The sequence below is a fragment of the Thunnus thynnus genome, chromosome 16 (assembly GCF_963924715.1).
Source record: "Thunnus thynnus chromosome 16, fThuThy2.1, whole genome shotgun sequence".
NCBI classification, from domain to species: Eukaryota; Metazoa; Chordata; class Actinopteri; order Scombriformes; family Scombridae; genus Thunnus; species Thunnus thynnus.
The window spans coordinates 6437592-6452857 of NC_089532.1; the positions used below are offsets into that span (position 1 = coordinate 6437592).

The window sequence follows — 15266 nt, forward strand, 5'->3', positions numbered from 1 at the left end:
CATCTGCATAACCAGACTAACACGGGTAAAGTGCAGTTCCTTGTTTAGAAACTTATGAACCAAATTTTTCATATTTTCAGATGGCACGATCTGTTGGGGTTAAAGACCAAAAGTCAGACCTTCATCTTCAGAACAACAACATCTAAGTTGTCTTGATAGTTTAATAGTTAGATGACAGTACAGACATTTAAAGAGTCTTTTTATGATGAAGAGCTGTAAAAATGTATTGGTTCATAGACAAATGACATTTCAGCATGTTGATAACCTGCAATAAACTTAAAAAATACCCTGCGCAGGTTTTGATCACTTGCAGCGCTATGGAGCAGTTTTTTTATTGGTGGTTGTCGCTCTACAGGTGATTGTAATGCCCCGCCCCCACCCAAAAAAAAAGTGCAGTGCACCAGCAAGAAGACTGCAAGCTAGTAAACATGTAAACAATGCAAAGATTTGGAAATCGGTTTTGTATATGAGGAAGAAAATGCAAGTTTGTTAGACCTCAAGGTGAGCAAAACTGTAAATATAACTTTTGTTTGTTTACAAGAAAACTCCACAGGGCCCTTCAATGAAAACTAAGAGACAACATCTAAGTTGTCCCCCCCCCCCCCCCCCCCCTTTTTCTCTTTCTTTCTCCCTCAACTCAACTGGTCAAAGCAGATGGCCACCCACTTAAAGCCCGGTTCCGCTTGAGGTTTCTTCCCGTTAAAGGGGGTTTTTTCCTTACAGCTGTTGCCAAGTACTTGCTAATAGGGGAATTGTTGGGTCTCTACAGTCTAGATCTACTCTATGTGAAAAGTTCCCTGGGATAACTTTTGTTGAGATTTGGTGCTACATAAATAAAATTGAATTGAATTGCATTGAATCTCAGTGCAGAACACCTTGATGTTTACTGTCTCTGTTCTCCGCTTGGCCAAGTGTTCAATAAATATTCTCAACATTAAGACATCAAAGTTTCCTGTACACTTTCTTCACCGATGAGTTGACCATTGTCCAGCATTCCTCCACACTATCTAAGATCAATATTATTCTGGATTGTATCATCAGTGCAGTCTGAACCTCAGCCAGTGAGTTTTTCATAAACATAGAAACAAAAAATCAGCTCCTGCACACTGTCAACACTTATGGTAAATTTATTCAGTGGCAACATTTCAGTCAAGCAACCTTCATCAGACATTTTCCACCATGTGATGTGTTTATTTTTAGTTTTGAATAATTTCCACTATCTCCTACTCCTCTGTCTGTTTATAAGTGTGCCAAAATCACATTTGTGCATGCATTAACACAAACAACAGTTAGAAGTGAATTTCATGAAACAAACATAGTCCATTCACATTATCAGATTACAAAAAGAAAAGAAACATTTATTAATTCTGTCATTTTACACAAATGCTTTCACTTTTTCCTGTTTAGGGACAAAGAAGCAAAGACACACATTCACTCTATTCTAATAATATTAAAGCGTAAATTAAAGCTTTCAGACTCAGTTCAAAGGTTGAAGATTGATTGATGGGTGGATGTCATGATATTATTGTTTGAAACTGGTTGGTTCAAGCTGACGTAAACACACGACATAGGAAGAATACATGATTGGATTATGGTATAAGAATACAAAAAAATAGATTTTTGGGGGGGGGGGGGGTTTGGCATATATTGTTAAATAGGTGCACAATATGACCGGGAATGTGATCTAAAAGGGTTAAAAAGGCATTTTTCATTTCATCTCGACGTAAACACATGAGGAAAAAACAACACAGATTTGTTCTATTGTTCTTTGTATTTGCTGCTGCATGAGTCAGTTGAAATGAAGGAATGAATAGGAAATGAAATCCAGATGAGGAAAATGAAAGTAAAACTCAGCTCTCCTGTTATGGAGTTTTAATGTGGATAGAGGTATTTGCAGAGAGGATCTGAAACTCCTGATGTGGACACATGTCATTTTGGCATGAAAGCAGCATTTTAGAATTTAGATGGTTTAATGTAGACATGGTCTTAGATCCTGGTTCCTCCAGTGGAAAACCAGGTAAGGGAATTAAAGGGCAGGTTCACAATTTTTCAAGTCCGTCTTAAAACAACAGTCAGGTGCTAAAATGAACATTGAAATAGGTTTTTCTTGCTGTAATCAGCATGTTTATATTGGCTATTAAAAGATCAATTTCCAAATGTGCTTTCAATGTAAGTGATTTGTGCAAAAATGCATTTATCTGAAGCTTATATGAGGCTTCAGCAGTCTGAGTTAGTCATATCAAGTGGATATCTGACACATTTACAGTCTTTTTAGCATCAAATTCCCTCTTTGTGTTTCCTTGGACAGTGTTTCCCTGTTGAGCTGCGGTAGAAGTATAGTAACAAAAAGCGGGACTTAAAAGACTGTAAAGTTGAAAGATATCTACTTGATTTGACTCATTTGGACGACTGAAGCTTCATATTAGCTTCAGATAAACTTTTCAATACATTTTTGCACAGAAGGAGGACTGTGGATTTTGTCCTCCATCACTTACATTGTAAGTGCATTATGAAGGGATCTTTTAATGGTCAGTATGAACAGGAGGAATGATTACAGCAAGAAAAACATGTTTCAATATTCATTTGGGCTCCTGACTTTTTTAGACAGACTTGAAAAATTCTGAACTTGTAAGTTCCTCAAAAGGTTCTTAGTCCCTGGGGAACGTCCCTGCAGTGGAAATGCAGCTAAAGTCTTTTTGAAGGTTGAATCAAGGCTGTTTTTACTGCAAGGCTCAGTATAACTTCAACAGTCTGTCTTCTCTGCTTGTTTCAGTAGGAGCTTCATGTGAAAAGCCACACCCACTGGCCTTTAAGGTCCTCATTAAGATCAGACAACCTCTTACTTTAATCACCTGGACTGACCTCAGGGAGGACGGATATGTGCTAAACTGCAGCTTTTTCTAGCTGCTGCTGCTGTTGCTTGTACAGAGGAGGCTTAGCTGAGTCATCACACTTCTTCCTGACATGAAAAAACAAGTGACATTTGCAGAAAATCAGATGGTACACAGGTAAAGTAATGATTTCATGCTTGTTTGATTTTGTGTGTGTATGTATTAAAATTCAGTTATTTCACCTTTTTATATTTTATAATCAGTGAGTTTGTAATGATGCCACTGAGATTAAATTTATGTTGCAGGTATAGCGGGATGAATGAGTCAAAAATGGGTAAGTTCAAGATGTTTTCATGAAAATTAAACACATCAGCACTAAAGAAAAGTATGCAGGGAAAAGCTAAGGACTCTACTGGGCCTGCTTTTTATTCAGTTTATTTAATCCACTGTATTCTGTCTATTTCACTGTCTTTTCTTGTCAGTGCAGGTCAATGCATTATCTCCTTGTTAAATAAACAAAACATGTCTAGTATCCTGTCTGCTTTGAAACCTGAGAGCCTTTTTTTTATTGAGGACACAGAAGTGGAAACCAGGAGAAATCCTACACCTGAACCTGACCTGCATGGGTCACGCCTGATCTGTTACAGGAGGAAAGCTCACTTGTTCTGTTTTCTAATTAGGAGCTCTTTGGTTTCACAGTTTAACTAAGCCCACATACAAGCCTCTGGTTTTGTCTCACGTGTACCAAAATACAGGCTACTTTTCTTAATTGCCGTTAATAATACATCAGGAATCCCTTGGTGGCAAAGTATAATCTGTATGTACACCAATCAGTATAATAGCTCTCATAACATACATCCCCACAAATATGTAAAACTAAAACTAAACTTCAGTACAGGACTTTAAGTTGACTAAACAGTTCACAAGTTAGCTAGTAATCTCTATAACCATGGCAACTGCTTGAATTTAGCAAGCTAGCTGTGTTAGCTAGACTTCAGTAGATAAACGGTCAAATACTGTATAAAATTTTTTTAAACAGAATGTGTTGTTTCTTCAGTTGGGGATTTCAGAAATAATAGTTAATTTAATTAGAGATCTCAGCAACTATGGGAAATGCTTGAATTTAACAAGCTAGCTGTGTTAGCTACCAGCAAGTTAGTTCCCAAATGCTAGCTACCAAATGTAGGCTATAGCGATAAGGGTCAAATATACTGTATAAAAATGTGGACCTAAACAGAGATATGTTTGTTTATTTGATAAATAATAAACTTTAAAAATAAATAAACAGTTAAAAAGTTATTGCATTCACAGGAACTATGGCAACTGCTTGAATTTAGCTAGCTAGCTACATTAGCTGCCAGCTAACCTAGTTACACTAATGAGACTGTAGCCTGTGATAAAGGATCAAATATACTGTATGAAAATGTGAGTCTAAACAAAGATGTGTTTGTTTTTGTTTGTGAATTTGAGAAAAGATAAATGGAGGGATACAGTTAAAGAAAAATTTTTGTCATGGTTGCTAACAAACTGAATTCAAGTGCATACTATTTTCATCTTTAGCTTTCATGGCTCTGAGGTACAATTTTGTAAAAATTTCCTTTCTGTTTTCTTTCTAGTAACAGCCGCTGTAAACTTCAAAAATGGTCTGAAAATCTACAGACAACCAGCTGCAAGATGTGAACCACAACTCCAACACGCAACAACCATACCAATCCCCAAAACCATGACCACAGCCCCATTCTTGACGGTACACTATCATGTCATTGTGATCTATTTTGGATCTAGAACATTTTCATTCACTTCTGCTATTCTCTGTGATCAGCTGATTCCTACAAGGTCATTGGAGAAGTAGTCAAAGACAAAAAACCGCAAGGCCAAGGTTGGCTTATGTTGGAACTGAAGTAACCCAATTTTTAGTAATCCTGTGTTCTAAAATACTAAAAAACTGAAATACAATGCAATACAATACAAAGAACAGTAATATCAAGAAGCAAGATCAGTGTTTGATGACGTGACCTCTGTCTGTCCTTCAGCATACGGCGCTAACACCAGCTCAGAAGGAGTATCTGTATACTGTTGCAGCTTCCTACAGTACAACACACGTGCGTGACCTCATCACCCAACACTACATGAATGTGCTGCACAGGTGTATACGAGCAGGTGAGAAAAAAACAAATAGCTAATTGCCCTCAGCTTGAGTCTTAAAGGGGAACTCAACAGATTTCACTCAACAAATTTGACATATCAAAGTCTGTTTCCAGGTGTTGAGGAGCACTACTGCATATGTGAAAAAAGTCCTACAGAGCCGTTCATGTCTCCAGAAGGAGCAGCTCCAGGCTAGACTAGCTGCTACTAGCATAACACACCCAAATCTCCAACTAACTGATCACCTGGTCAAGTTGCATTGTGGGTAATGTAGGCACCAAGTTTTGACATAAAAATGCACAACATCTCTGGCTCTGCTGCATAAATTTTGATTCTTCTTCTCTGTCCATCATGAGTCTGACAATGTTAGAGGAGTGAGATGCTAAATCAGTGGAGTACTCTTTAGGACCATATATTTTAAGGTTGGGGGTGAAACCACCTCCAGGGAAAAAAAAACCTTAAAGAAATTCGGTATACTCTGTCCAATACCCACCTCAAGTTTCTTAAGATCTGGGGACCTTTTATTGAACATATTAGGAGGGAGAGGTGTCAACCTGGGAGCTAATTGTACCGGATTGTACTGGTTTTGGTTCCATCGACTCTATTTCTGACCCTCAATACACTTGTGGACATTTCAGTCATTGTATGGATTGACATGCATATGTGTACTTTCTTCTGTGAGCTGGCAGTTTGTTTGGTTTATTTTATTCTACTTATTTTGTCATGTCTATTTGTTAGTTTTTGTTTTTTGTGTTATAAAAAAGAACATTTTCATAAATAAAACGTTTAAATGTTTTTAACTCTATTTTGAACGTGGCTGTGTTTGTAGGCAACAATCCTGAGATAGACAATAACCTTGTTGGGACCTCAGCGGCAAATGATGCGAGTGCAAAACATCAATCAGATGTTCCTTCCAGGGTGAAACACAAGGGGAAGTTAAACACTGGTGCAAGGAATCCTGGGAAATCCCTTCTCCCCAAAATTCCAAGCAGACAAGCCAGGTGGGACACACAATTCCAACAGATATTTATATACAAAAACATGTTTTCAAGGAGATTATTACACTTCCATTTGGAGCAAAAACTGTAATCACTATTCAAAAATTACTTGTTTGTATCATCCAGTGGCTGAATAGAAATGTTAAAAAAGTAGCAGAACATGTTTTAATTCTATTAAATATTGTCATTTTTCATTATACAGAAGTTTTGAACATGTGCAACTCCACAGTCTTTCATTAACATTGCAGCCTTTCCAACATGTCTGCATCAAAACATAGAAAGATAGGAAGCATACAACAACAACACCCTCACTGAGGGTGATTTACTGATTTTTTACAGTATCTTCCCCAGTTTAGGCAAAATTAGGGCCATTAAAAACACTACATCAAACCTACATCTAAATGATGTAGTTGAGTTAATATTTTCATTTTTGTTTCCAGGAACCAGAATCGAGCTGGAGGAAGAGGAGTAGGAGGAGGAGGAGGAGGAAGAAGAGAATGGTCTGGATGATTATATGAGTGAATGTATGAGTTCACTCTCTATGGGATGATGCCACATTTTCAGATTCATGTCATGTTTATCACAATAACATTTTGTATTTGAAAATAACCTGAAAACAATAGTGAATGGGGATTTTTATTGTAAAGATTGTAACAGCTCAGTTTGCAGATGACACATGCCTGATCATTAGCGGAAAAACATGTACTAGGTCATTTTGTGTATTGATGCTCCCCAGTGGCAGAAAGAGGAATCTCTCTGAAGATTTAATTTCCCAGAAGTCACGTGATCATTTTCCCAGCAGTCACGTGCTTGCTGGTGGGATTAGAGAGGAGAAATAATGGGATGACATCTCATTGACTAAACTTGGATGTGTTCACATGATTGGCTCTTTAGAGTGGCCACAACCACATACATTTTTTATCAGCAACTTCAGGATCAACTAAAAACAAACAGCAGCAGATGATAAAAAGTTTATTGTATTTCTTTGAAAACAACTGAATATTTTGATATCTAAATACTTTAAACTGCTGTTTTTGTTGACATGGGTAAATCTGAGCCTTATATGATTCATTATTTAAACCACTAAGGATCTAATTATAACATTTTACACAGTCTTACATGTGGTTAATACAAAGTTAAATGAAGGCAGCAGTCTTCAGACTACATTTCTGTCTTTGCAGTGTCAGCTGGGGATGCAGAGGTGAGGTTCAGGCATTCAGCAGTCGTCATTTAAAACCAAGTGTCCTATTTTTGGATGTTTTTTTTTTTTAAGTCCATTGAAGAGATGTCCCATCAGTGATTGCTGGGACTCTTGTGTCTTGTTTTGATATAAAAATAACCTTTAAAGCTGTAAATATCAAATTCTCCACACATTCTTCATCATTTATCGAAGAGAAACGAGGCCCTGCTGATGAACTTGATATGAGAATTAAATCTTTCTCCCTACATTAGCTTTGACAATTTATTTTAGAGGTCATTAAGAGCCCTCTAATATATTAGTTTATGTGTAGAGCTGCAACCAATGATTATTTTCATTATCTGTTGTTTATTTTCCCGATTAATCAGTCATTGGTCTTTAAAATGTCAGAAAATTGTAAAAAAAAAAATGTAGATCACTGTTTCCCAAAGGTCAAGTTACGTCCTAAAATGTCTTGTTTTGTCCACAACCGAGAGATATTCAGTTTACTGTCATAAAAGACTAAAGAAACCAGAAAATATTCACATATAAGAAGCTGGAATCAGAGAAAACTGCTCACAACAATTAATCAACTAATCAATCAATCAACTTGGCTCAATTTTGCTCCTGAAAGTGAAATTTTCTTCTTTAAGTGTCTGTCGTTTTGTGATTATTGATTTAGTTGCTGACCATACACATTTTTGATCAATAGTAGTGTTAGACCTCACTGTATAATCATGATCATCCATGGTTGTTATTGTGAAAATGTTATATTGCATTACTGTAGTTTTGAATTCTATATGTAAACTGTCAAACTTTGTTGGTATCACTTTGACTTGTGTGTGTCCCTTTTAAATCATTTTGTTTTCTTAAAATTGTTGTGCTTCTTTAATATTTACGTGTATTCATTTTCAGTGACTCACTGTTCAACACATGCACAATGCACTGCATTTACTTAACAGCTTTATTTTCTTCTTTACTTTTCATTTTAAAAGATTAAACCAGCTGTTTCCAACTTTTTTTTGTCTTGAGTCTTATATAAAATCATTGAGTTGTGTCTCCTTTCAGATTAGAGAAAAAAAAATCCAAAAGCTATAAATAGATTTGTGTATAAGAACTTTTATCTGCTGACCCTTTGGAGGGGCCCGACCCCTAGGTTGGGAACCACTGGACTAAACTAGTTAACTGTATATAAAGTAGTTGAAACTAGCTCCACCTCCAGCAGCTACAACAGTAACATGCTGCTCTAACACTGATGCTTCACTATTAACAATCTAATGTAATAAAGTCACAGCAGCAGGACTTTTACTTCTAATACTTTAAGTAAATTGAGAAGATAATACTTCTGTACTTTTACTTTAGAAGGATTTCAAATTCAGGATTTTTACTTGCAATAGAGTACTTTTACATTATGGCTGCTTTTACTTAAATAAAGGATTTGAGTTCTTCCTCCATCGTTGATTACATGAATACATTGTGCTACATCAGTGGTGTACACCATCAAATGAGCACTGGTATTATAAGTGAAGACAGAATAACTGATGGAGTGAAGTTAGATCTTTATTGTGAGAAAGAAATTAAAGAAAGAAGGCCGACTACAGGAAGCTAAAGGCCTGTTTGTTACGTGTACAGGACATGACGAGGGGGAAAATTAAAAAAGAAACAGGAAAAGAAAATGGCACCAAATATTTCTTTTGATAACAAATACATGTGACATTATTGCATTCTCTACGGTTACCACATGACAGCCTGGATACAAGCAAATGCTGATGACATATAAACAATATAATACATAGGTCTTTTAGAGTTAAGTTACTTAACAGTTCGTTACAGCATTAATATTGTGGTGACTGTGGGGGGTGAGCTGCTGCCCCCTGGTGGAAAGGAATGAAACATTACATTGAGCCAAACTGACCCCCGCCTCTCCTCCTCACAAACTCCCTTTAAGATTTCTTGTACTCGATTCTCTCCACCTTCACGTCATCGCCGATCAGCTGATAAACGTACGTCACCACTGTAGACGCCTGGATGTCCATTAATACAAAAGAGGGGATGATGTTGCTGTAAGGAGAGAGGACAGATGCGTTTTAGGTCAAGACTTTTCCAGCGCTGCTTGAAATTACAGTCAGTCTGGTTCTAGTGTCACGGCGGTTGTGCTGTATGTCACACTGGAGCAGAGCCTCAGCTACTGTAAACGTCTCAGTGTACAGAAATTCAACAGCAATATTTCCATAAAATCTATTTCTTTGATAGAAAGTATTTCCACTTCCAGCTCCAGTTCTGTAGATTAACCAGTGTAATGTGGACTATAGCTGAAACCATTAGTTGATTAATTGATTAGTTGTCAACAATTAATATTTTCTGTTTTCTTTAGTCCTCTGTAATGATAAACTGAATATTTTTGGGTTGTGGACTGTTGATTGGGACAAAACAAGACATTTGAGGACGTCATCTTGGGCTTTGGGGAACAGTTATTGACATTTTTCCCCATTTTCTGACATTTTATATACCAAACAACTAATATATTAAAGTAGAAAATAATCAACAGATTAATTGATGATAAAAATAATCATTAGTTGCAGCCCTAATGTGGACACACACTGTTTATTTTTTTTATTTTTTAATGCTGTGGGCAACGTTAAAGGACGGGTTCACAATTTTTCAAGTTTGTCTTAAAACAACAGTCAGGAGCCCAAATGAACATTTACACGTTTTTTTTTAATTTTTCATTCCTCCTGTTCATACTGACCATTAGAAGATCCCTTCATAATGCACTTACAATGTAAGTGACGGGGGACAAAATCCACAGTCCTCCTTCTGTGCAAAAATGTATTTAAAAGTTTATCTGAAGCTAATATGAAGCTTTAGCGTCCAAATGAGTCAAATCAAGTAGATATCTTTCAACATTACAGTCTTTTTAGTGCCAAAGTCCCTCGTTTTGTTATGATCCTTCCACTGTAGCTGAACAGGAAAACACTGTCCATTGAGCCACAAAGAGGGAAATTTTTACTAAAAAGACCACTTGATTTGACCCAATTCAGGGCTTCACCAGTGTAAATGTAATTTTTACCTTTCCAGTGCACTGTAGGCCCCCGTGGCTGAACCGGGGTTGATGTAGAACTTGTTCTCGTTTTCAAACGCCTCAAACTTGTGCGTGTGCCCGGAGATAAGGATGTCGACGTCCAGCTGCCTCTGGAGCAGCGCCAGGCTGGCCATGTCGCCCCAGGGGATCACCTGGTGGCCGTGGATGAGACCGATCTTAAACTGGCCCACTGTCACTACCTTCTGCTCCGGGTAGTTCAGGTTCTGAGAGGGGGGGGCAAGAGGGCAACAATGAGGCACAATGATGTTTATGTACTGGTATTTTCATTTGACAGTGCTATTTTTGTAATATTACACTTTATCTTGCACCACTGAAAACTGTAATGTGAGCCTGAACCAGACACAGCAACCATGAAATCAGTGAGGAGGGAGCAATTACCACTTAATTACCTTGCAATTAGCGTTTAGCACTAGCAAGAGATCCATTTTCTCCCTCAATGCAATTAAATATTCAGCTACATTAGTTGTGGCTTTTTTGCCTGTCTGCACCCTTATTTCAGAACCCCAGATCAGAAATTCTGTCAAATAACATTCTGCTTTTCTGACCTTTGTCATGTCTTCTACGATTTCATAGGCTAGTCTGGAAAATAAGCTGCTTCATACGATACATTGTTTTTGCTGTTGTGAGCCTCATTTGCCTTTAATGGTTATGCATCTAAGCAATAGAAGTCCTATTAACCCTTTGCACTGATAGAGGAAGCAGAGTTTCTTGTTGTACTGTGGGGTGTAATGAATGTTAGCTGGACTTTAGACTCTTTTACTGTCTTCTCCAAACATAAACAGACCTCGTCGAAGTCTCCTCGGACTATGTGGACGTCTCCAGCGAGGGTTTTCAGGTAGTCATAGCTCTCCTTGGTGCAGAGGTTGCCTGTGCAGAGAATGTGCTGGATCTTCCCCGGGACCAACAGCTTCTTGAACTTGGCTGGTAGGGTGTTGCACCGGTGGGGGATGTGCAGATCACCTAACACCAGGACCAACTGAGAGCATCATACAGATACAGACACAAACACACACACACACACACACACACAAACACACACACACACACACACACACACACACACACACATTTTAGACACCCACCAATGAGCCCTGAGAGAGTTCAGACTGTATGTTGGAACATCTGAACCTTGAAAAAGGAAGTAGGCCGAGGATAGAGCCTTGTGGGACGCCACAGGTCCTTTCTGCAGCAGAGAATGATGCCAGTACCACCAGAACCACTGTACTCCTCAGTTAGTTATTTTTTAAATTGTTTGAATTGTTTTTTTAAAAAAATAATCAAAATACTTTGTGTTATGGCACCCAAACAACAGCCTAATCCAGATTAAGTCAGTACAGTGGATAAATGTAATAACAGGCTCATCAAGGGCTTCTTAAAGCCCAGACTTGTAAATAAGCAATGTTGAAATTTAGTGAGTACAAAGCTGTGTATATTGAGTGTCTGAATTCAAACTGGGTTATAAATGACACTGAATAAATATGTGAGAACAGCCCATGGTGGCAAAATAATGATCATATTTGATGGGAGCACAGCTGAATATCAGACACTCAAGAACAGATGTCAGACATTAGAGAGAGATGATTATGTTTTCACACAAACACAATAAGTCAATAAGAAACAAACACCAACAAACCTGATGGTTCATACTAAACATGAAACCCATGAATTATATCACTCCACTGGCCAGCAGACACCAACATTTCAAGATCCTCCTATCCGACGCCATATATCTGTGTGGCTGATAAAATGGTGCAAATAGCGAACAACTAACAGTGAATTTAGAGATACACCAGGAACTATGATTGATGGATTAATGTGTGCTCTTATAAGAACAACATTGTCTTGCTTCATACAGATATACATTATCAAGACATTGCTGAATGATTTGTTTGAGTGACTAAATTTAAGAGCTGCAATGATTAATCGATTAACTGCCAACTATTTAGTCATTTTTAAAGAAAAAAATACCCAAATTCTCTTGATCCACCTTCTTAAATGTGAATATTTTCTGTTTTTTTTAAGTCTGGCATGACAGTAAACTAAATATCTTTGGGTTGTGGATTATTTGTCGGGATAAAAGAAGACATTTTAGGTTGCATGTTGGACTTTGTGAAACAATGACATTTTTCACCATTTTCTGACATTTATTAGATCAAACGACTAATCGATTAATCCGAGAAAATAATCGACAGATGAATCGATAATGAAAGTAATCGTTAGTTGCAGCTCTACTAAATTTAAAGTTACTGTATCAAAAGTTTTGTCCTTTTTTTCTGGTGAACTTGGTCCTGATTGTCGTCTCAAAGGTGTCACTAGTAAGGATCCCCCCCAAAATAGAATCTTGTCATTAAACCTTAACCCTTCAAGTCAGAGATATCTAAACAAACTCTAGAAAATTGATGTTGAAGCTTCAAATGTCCTACTTTGGCTTGTTTTGGGTATATGAGTAGTTTTTGTTTAGGGCAACAGCTGAGCGCACGTGTAACTGAAGCATCATAGGCTGCAAGGTGCAGGTCGCTTCACTGCAGTAGCTGAATTAGCAGCAGCTAGTTGTGCTGTGAGACGCAGAAACAGCAGACCTCCAGGGCTGTTCAATCCCAATCCTGTGTTAGTGTACCAGGCAGAAGAGCGAGCAGAAAACAGGGACCCAACACAGAGTGAAGGCACTTACCCGGTGACCAGCCTGGTGGATTGGAGACAGGCAAGTAGGGGTGGTAGGAGGAGAGGAGCGGGTGAGATAGGAAGTAAGGCAGGATGTGCGTGGAGAGAATGACACAAGGCATGATCAAAGATTGGGGAGGAAAAATATAAAAAGAAGAGACAAGAAGAAACAGTTGGGACAAGAGGGGAAAACTGAAATTAGAAATTAAAAAGTGAATGGATTAAGTTGACAGATATTAATCATTCCAAAACAAATAAGAAAAGTTGAACGACAATGTGGTTGAATCACTTGTTAATGGCTGATGATGGTTAGTGATTACAATAAAAGAAATATGTAATATTTGTCTGACTGAGTGCGAACAAAACAATGTGGTGAAGCACAGCGATGGAAGAAGTATTTAGATCCTTTACTAGAGTGATTATATATGACATCATTAGATTATTAATAGTGAAGCATCAGTGTTAGAGCAGCATGTTACTGTTGTAGCTGCTGGAGGTGGAGCTAGTTTCAACTACTTTATATACAGTTAGCTAGTTTAGTCCAGTGGTTCCCAACCTAGGGGTCGGGGCCCCTCCAAAGGGTCACCAGATAAATCTGAGGAGTCGTGAGATGATTAATGGGAGAGGAAAGAAGAAAAAAGAAAGTTCTCATACACAAATCTGTTTTCAGATTTTGGACTTTTTCTCTAATCTTTGATTTTTGGTGAAATATTGGATCATTTGAACATTTATTGAAATGAAAGCATGTGAGAAGTTTAGAGAGAAAAATCACTATTTGGTGAAATATGACCCCGACTACACACTGCTTTTTGTAAAACATTAAAAGCCAATAAGGTTGGAAACCACTGGTTTCATCTTTAACAATGTGTTGTATTATAAAAGCTTGTTATATTATCCATTGCGTCTAATCTTCATCTGAAAAGTAACTAAAGCTGTCAAATAAATGTAGTGGAGTAGAAAGTACAATATTTCCCTCTGAAATGTAGTGGAGTGGAAGAATAAAGTAGCAGCAAATGGAAATACTCAGTACCTCAAATTGTACTTAAGTATTGAACTTGAGTAAATGGACTTAAAATGCACTTTAACTTGTTGTCTTTACAAATATATTGCTTCAAACTACTGAACAGCTTATGAGTAGGAGCTAGAAAGACAGTGAGAGGATGAATGAATGAGTGAATGCATGAATGTATAACGTGTAGTTGTAGTCCTAACTGGTTGATTAAATTCAGAAATCGTTTACATTTACAGATCAGCTGAACAACTGCGTGATAAACATGAATAACGTTACTCCTGCACAGGAAGAGATCCTCTTGTCAGGAAGGTAGCTGTTAGCCTGTTAGCGCAGCGAGCTAACTGGTGAAAAAGTGAACAAAATGTCGTGCTTTCAATCAAACAGACACAAAGAATAGCTGATGGATAAATGAAAGGCCACCGTGCAAATGAAAAGAGTGACTTTAGGGCTGCTTGCAGTTTGTTGCATTGAATTTTTGGGGACTAAACTGCTCAGCTGTCATGTGATCGTTGATCCATCTCGGAATGAAGCTTCACTAAAAAAAAACCCCTTAAAACTGAGACTTTGTGGACGAGCTGAAACCAAATTATCGGTTTCCTTAAGTCGACAACAAGTCTAAGAAAACATCTTGATCGAAACTCGACCTGTAAATGTCGGGAAATTGCAGCTATTTCGCCATTTCATACTCACCATCTTCTATTTTGCTGTTTCTGCGAGTCAAGTTGAGGAAGCGCCTACGCACGTACGGCGTCAAGCTCTCAGCCAATCAGAAAGGAGAATATTAGAGCATACGTCAAGCTCGATACAATAGTTCCTGTTATCCTTTCAACATAAAACAGATTAAATTGATACATCTAAAGCAATTAAGAAAAAAAATCGAATTAACAGCTGTAATCTGATAGATTACATGTTTGACAGTATTTTACGACTGCGAATGGCTTCACAAGAAGGCTACATACATTGTTAACAGCTTCACCAAATAGTGATTTTTCCCTCTAAACTTCTCACGTGGTTTCATTTCAATAAATGTTAAAATGATGGAATATTTCACCAAAAATCAAAGACTAGAGAAAAAATCCAAGAACTGAAAACAGATTTGTTCATCAGACCTTTGTTTTTTCTTCTTTCTTCTCCCATTGATCTGTATCAGTATTATCACATAATGCACATTATGCATTTACAATATAAGTGATGGGAGCCAAAATCCACAGTCCTTCTGTGCAAAAAATTATCTAAAAGTTTATCTGCAGCTCAACAGGGAAACACTGTCTGAGGAAGAGACTGTAAATGTGATATCCACTTGATATGACTAGCTCAGACTGCTTAAGCCTCCTATAAG

General features: G+C 37.6%; 2 protein-coding genes across 2 annotated transcripts; one reads left to right on the forward strand and one right to left on the reverse strand.

Annotated features, from left to right (window-relative positions):
* Positions 1 to 1886: 1886 nt before the first annotated feature.
* LOC137200155 (protein FAM216A) lies at positions 1887 to 8150 on the forward strand. Its single transcript, XM_067614822.1, has 6 exons — positions 1887 to 3008; positions 3137 to 3165; positions 4448 to 4578; positions 4865 to 4991; positions 5806 to 5977; positions 6415 to 8150. The coding sequence occupies exons 1-6, from the start codon at positions 2965 to 2967 to the stop codon at positions 6482 to 6484; spliced, it is 573 nt and encodes a 190-aa protein (XP_067470923.1). The 5' UTR covers positions 1887 to 2964; the 3' UTR covers positions 6485 to 8150.
* Positions 8151 to 8693: 543 nt separating this feature from the next.
* vps29 (VPS29 retromer complex component) lies at positions 8694 to 14720 on the reverse strand. The gene is made up of 4 exons (XM_067615252.1): positions 14618 to 14720; positions 11039 to 11230; positions 10222 to 10457; positions 8694 to 9212 (listed from the first exon to the last, which is right to left on the reverse strand). Exons 1-4 carry the CDS (start codon positions 14618 to 14620, stop codon positions 9095 to 9097), a joined length of 549 nt encoding a protein of 182 aa, XP_067471353.1. The 5' UTR covers positions 14621 to 14720; the 3' UTR covers positions 8694 to 9094.
* Positions 14721 to 15266: the final 546 nt, after the last annotated feature.

Excerpts from the sequence above, each read along its gene's own strand:
- LOC137200155 (XM_067614822.1), top strand. The coding sequence starts at position 2,965 with ATGAAAAAACAAGTGACATTTGCAGAAAATCAGATGGTACACAG. Across the intron at positions 3,009-3,136 it reads GAAAATCAGATGGTACACAG|GTATAGCGGGATGAATGAGT; the intron begins GTAAAGTAATGA and ends TTTATGTTGCAG. Across the intron at positions 3,166-4,447 it reads GATGAATGAGTCAAAAATGG|TAACAGCCGCTGTAAACTTC; the intron begins GTAAGTTCAAGA and ends TTTTCTTTCTAG.
- vps29 (XM_067615252.1), bottom strand. Across the intron at positions 10,458-11,038 it reads TCCGAGGAGACTTCGACGAG|AACCTGAACTACCCGGAGCA; the intron begins GTCTGTTTATGT and ends CCCCCCTCTCAG. Across the intron at positions 9,213-10,221 it reads GCCTACAGTGCACTGGAAAG|CAACATCATCCCCTCTTTTG; the intron begins GTAAAAATTACA and ends CTCTCCTTACAG.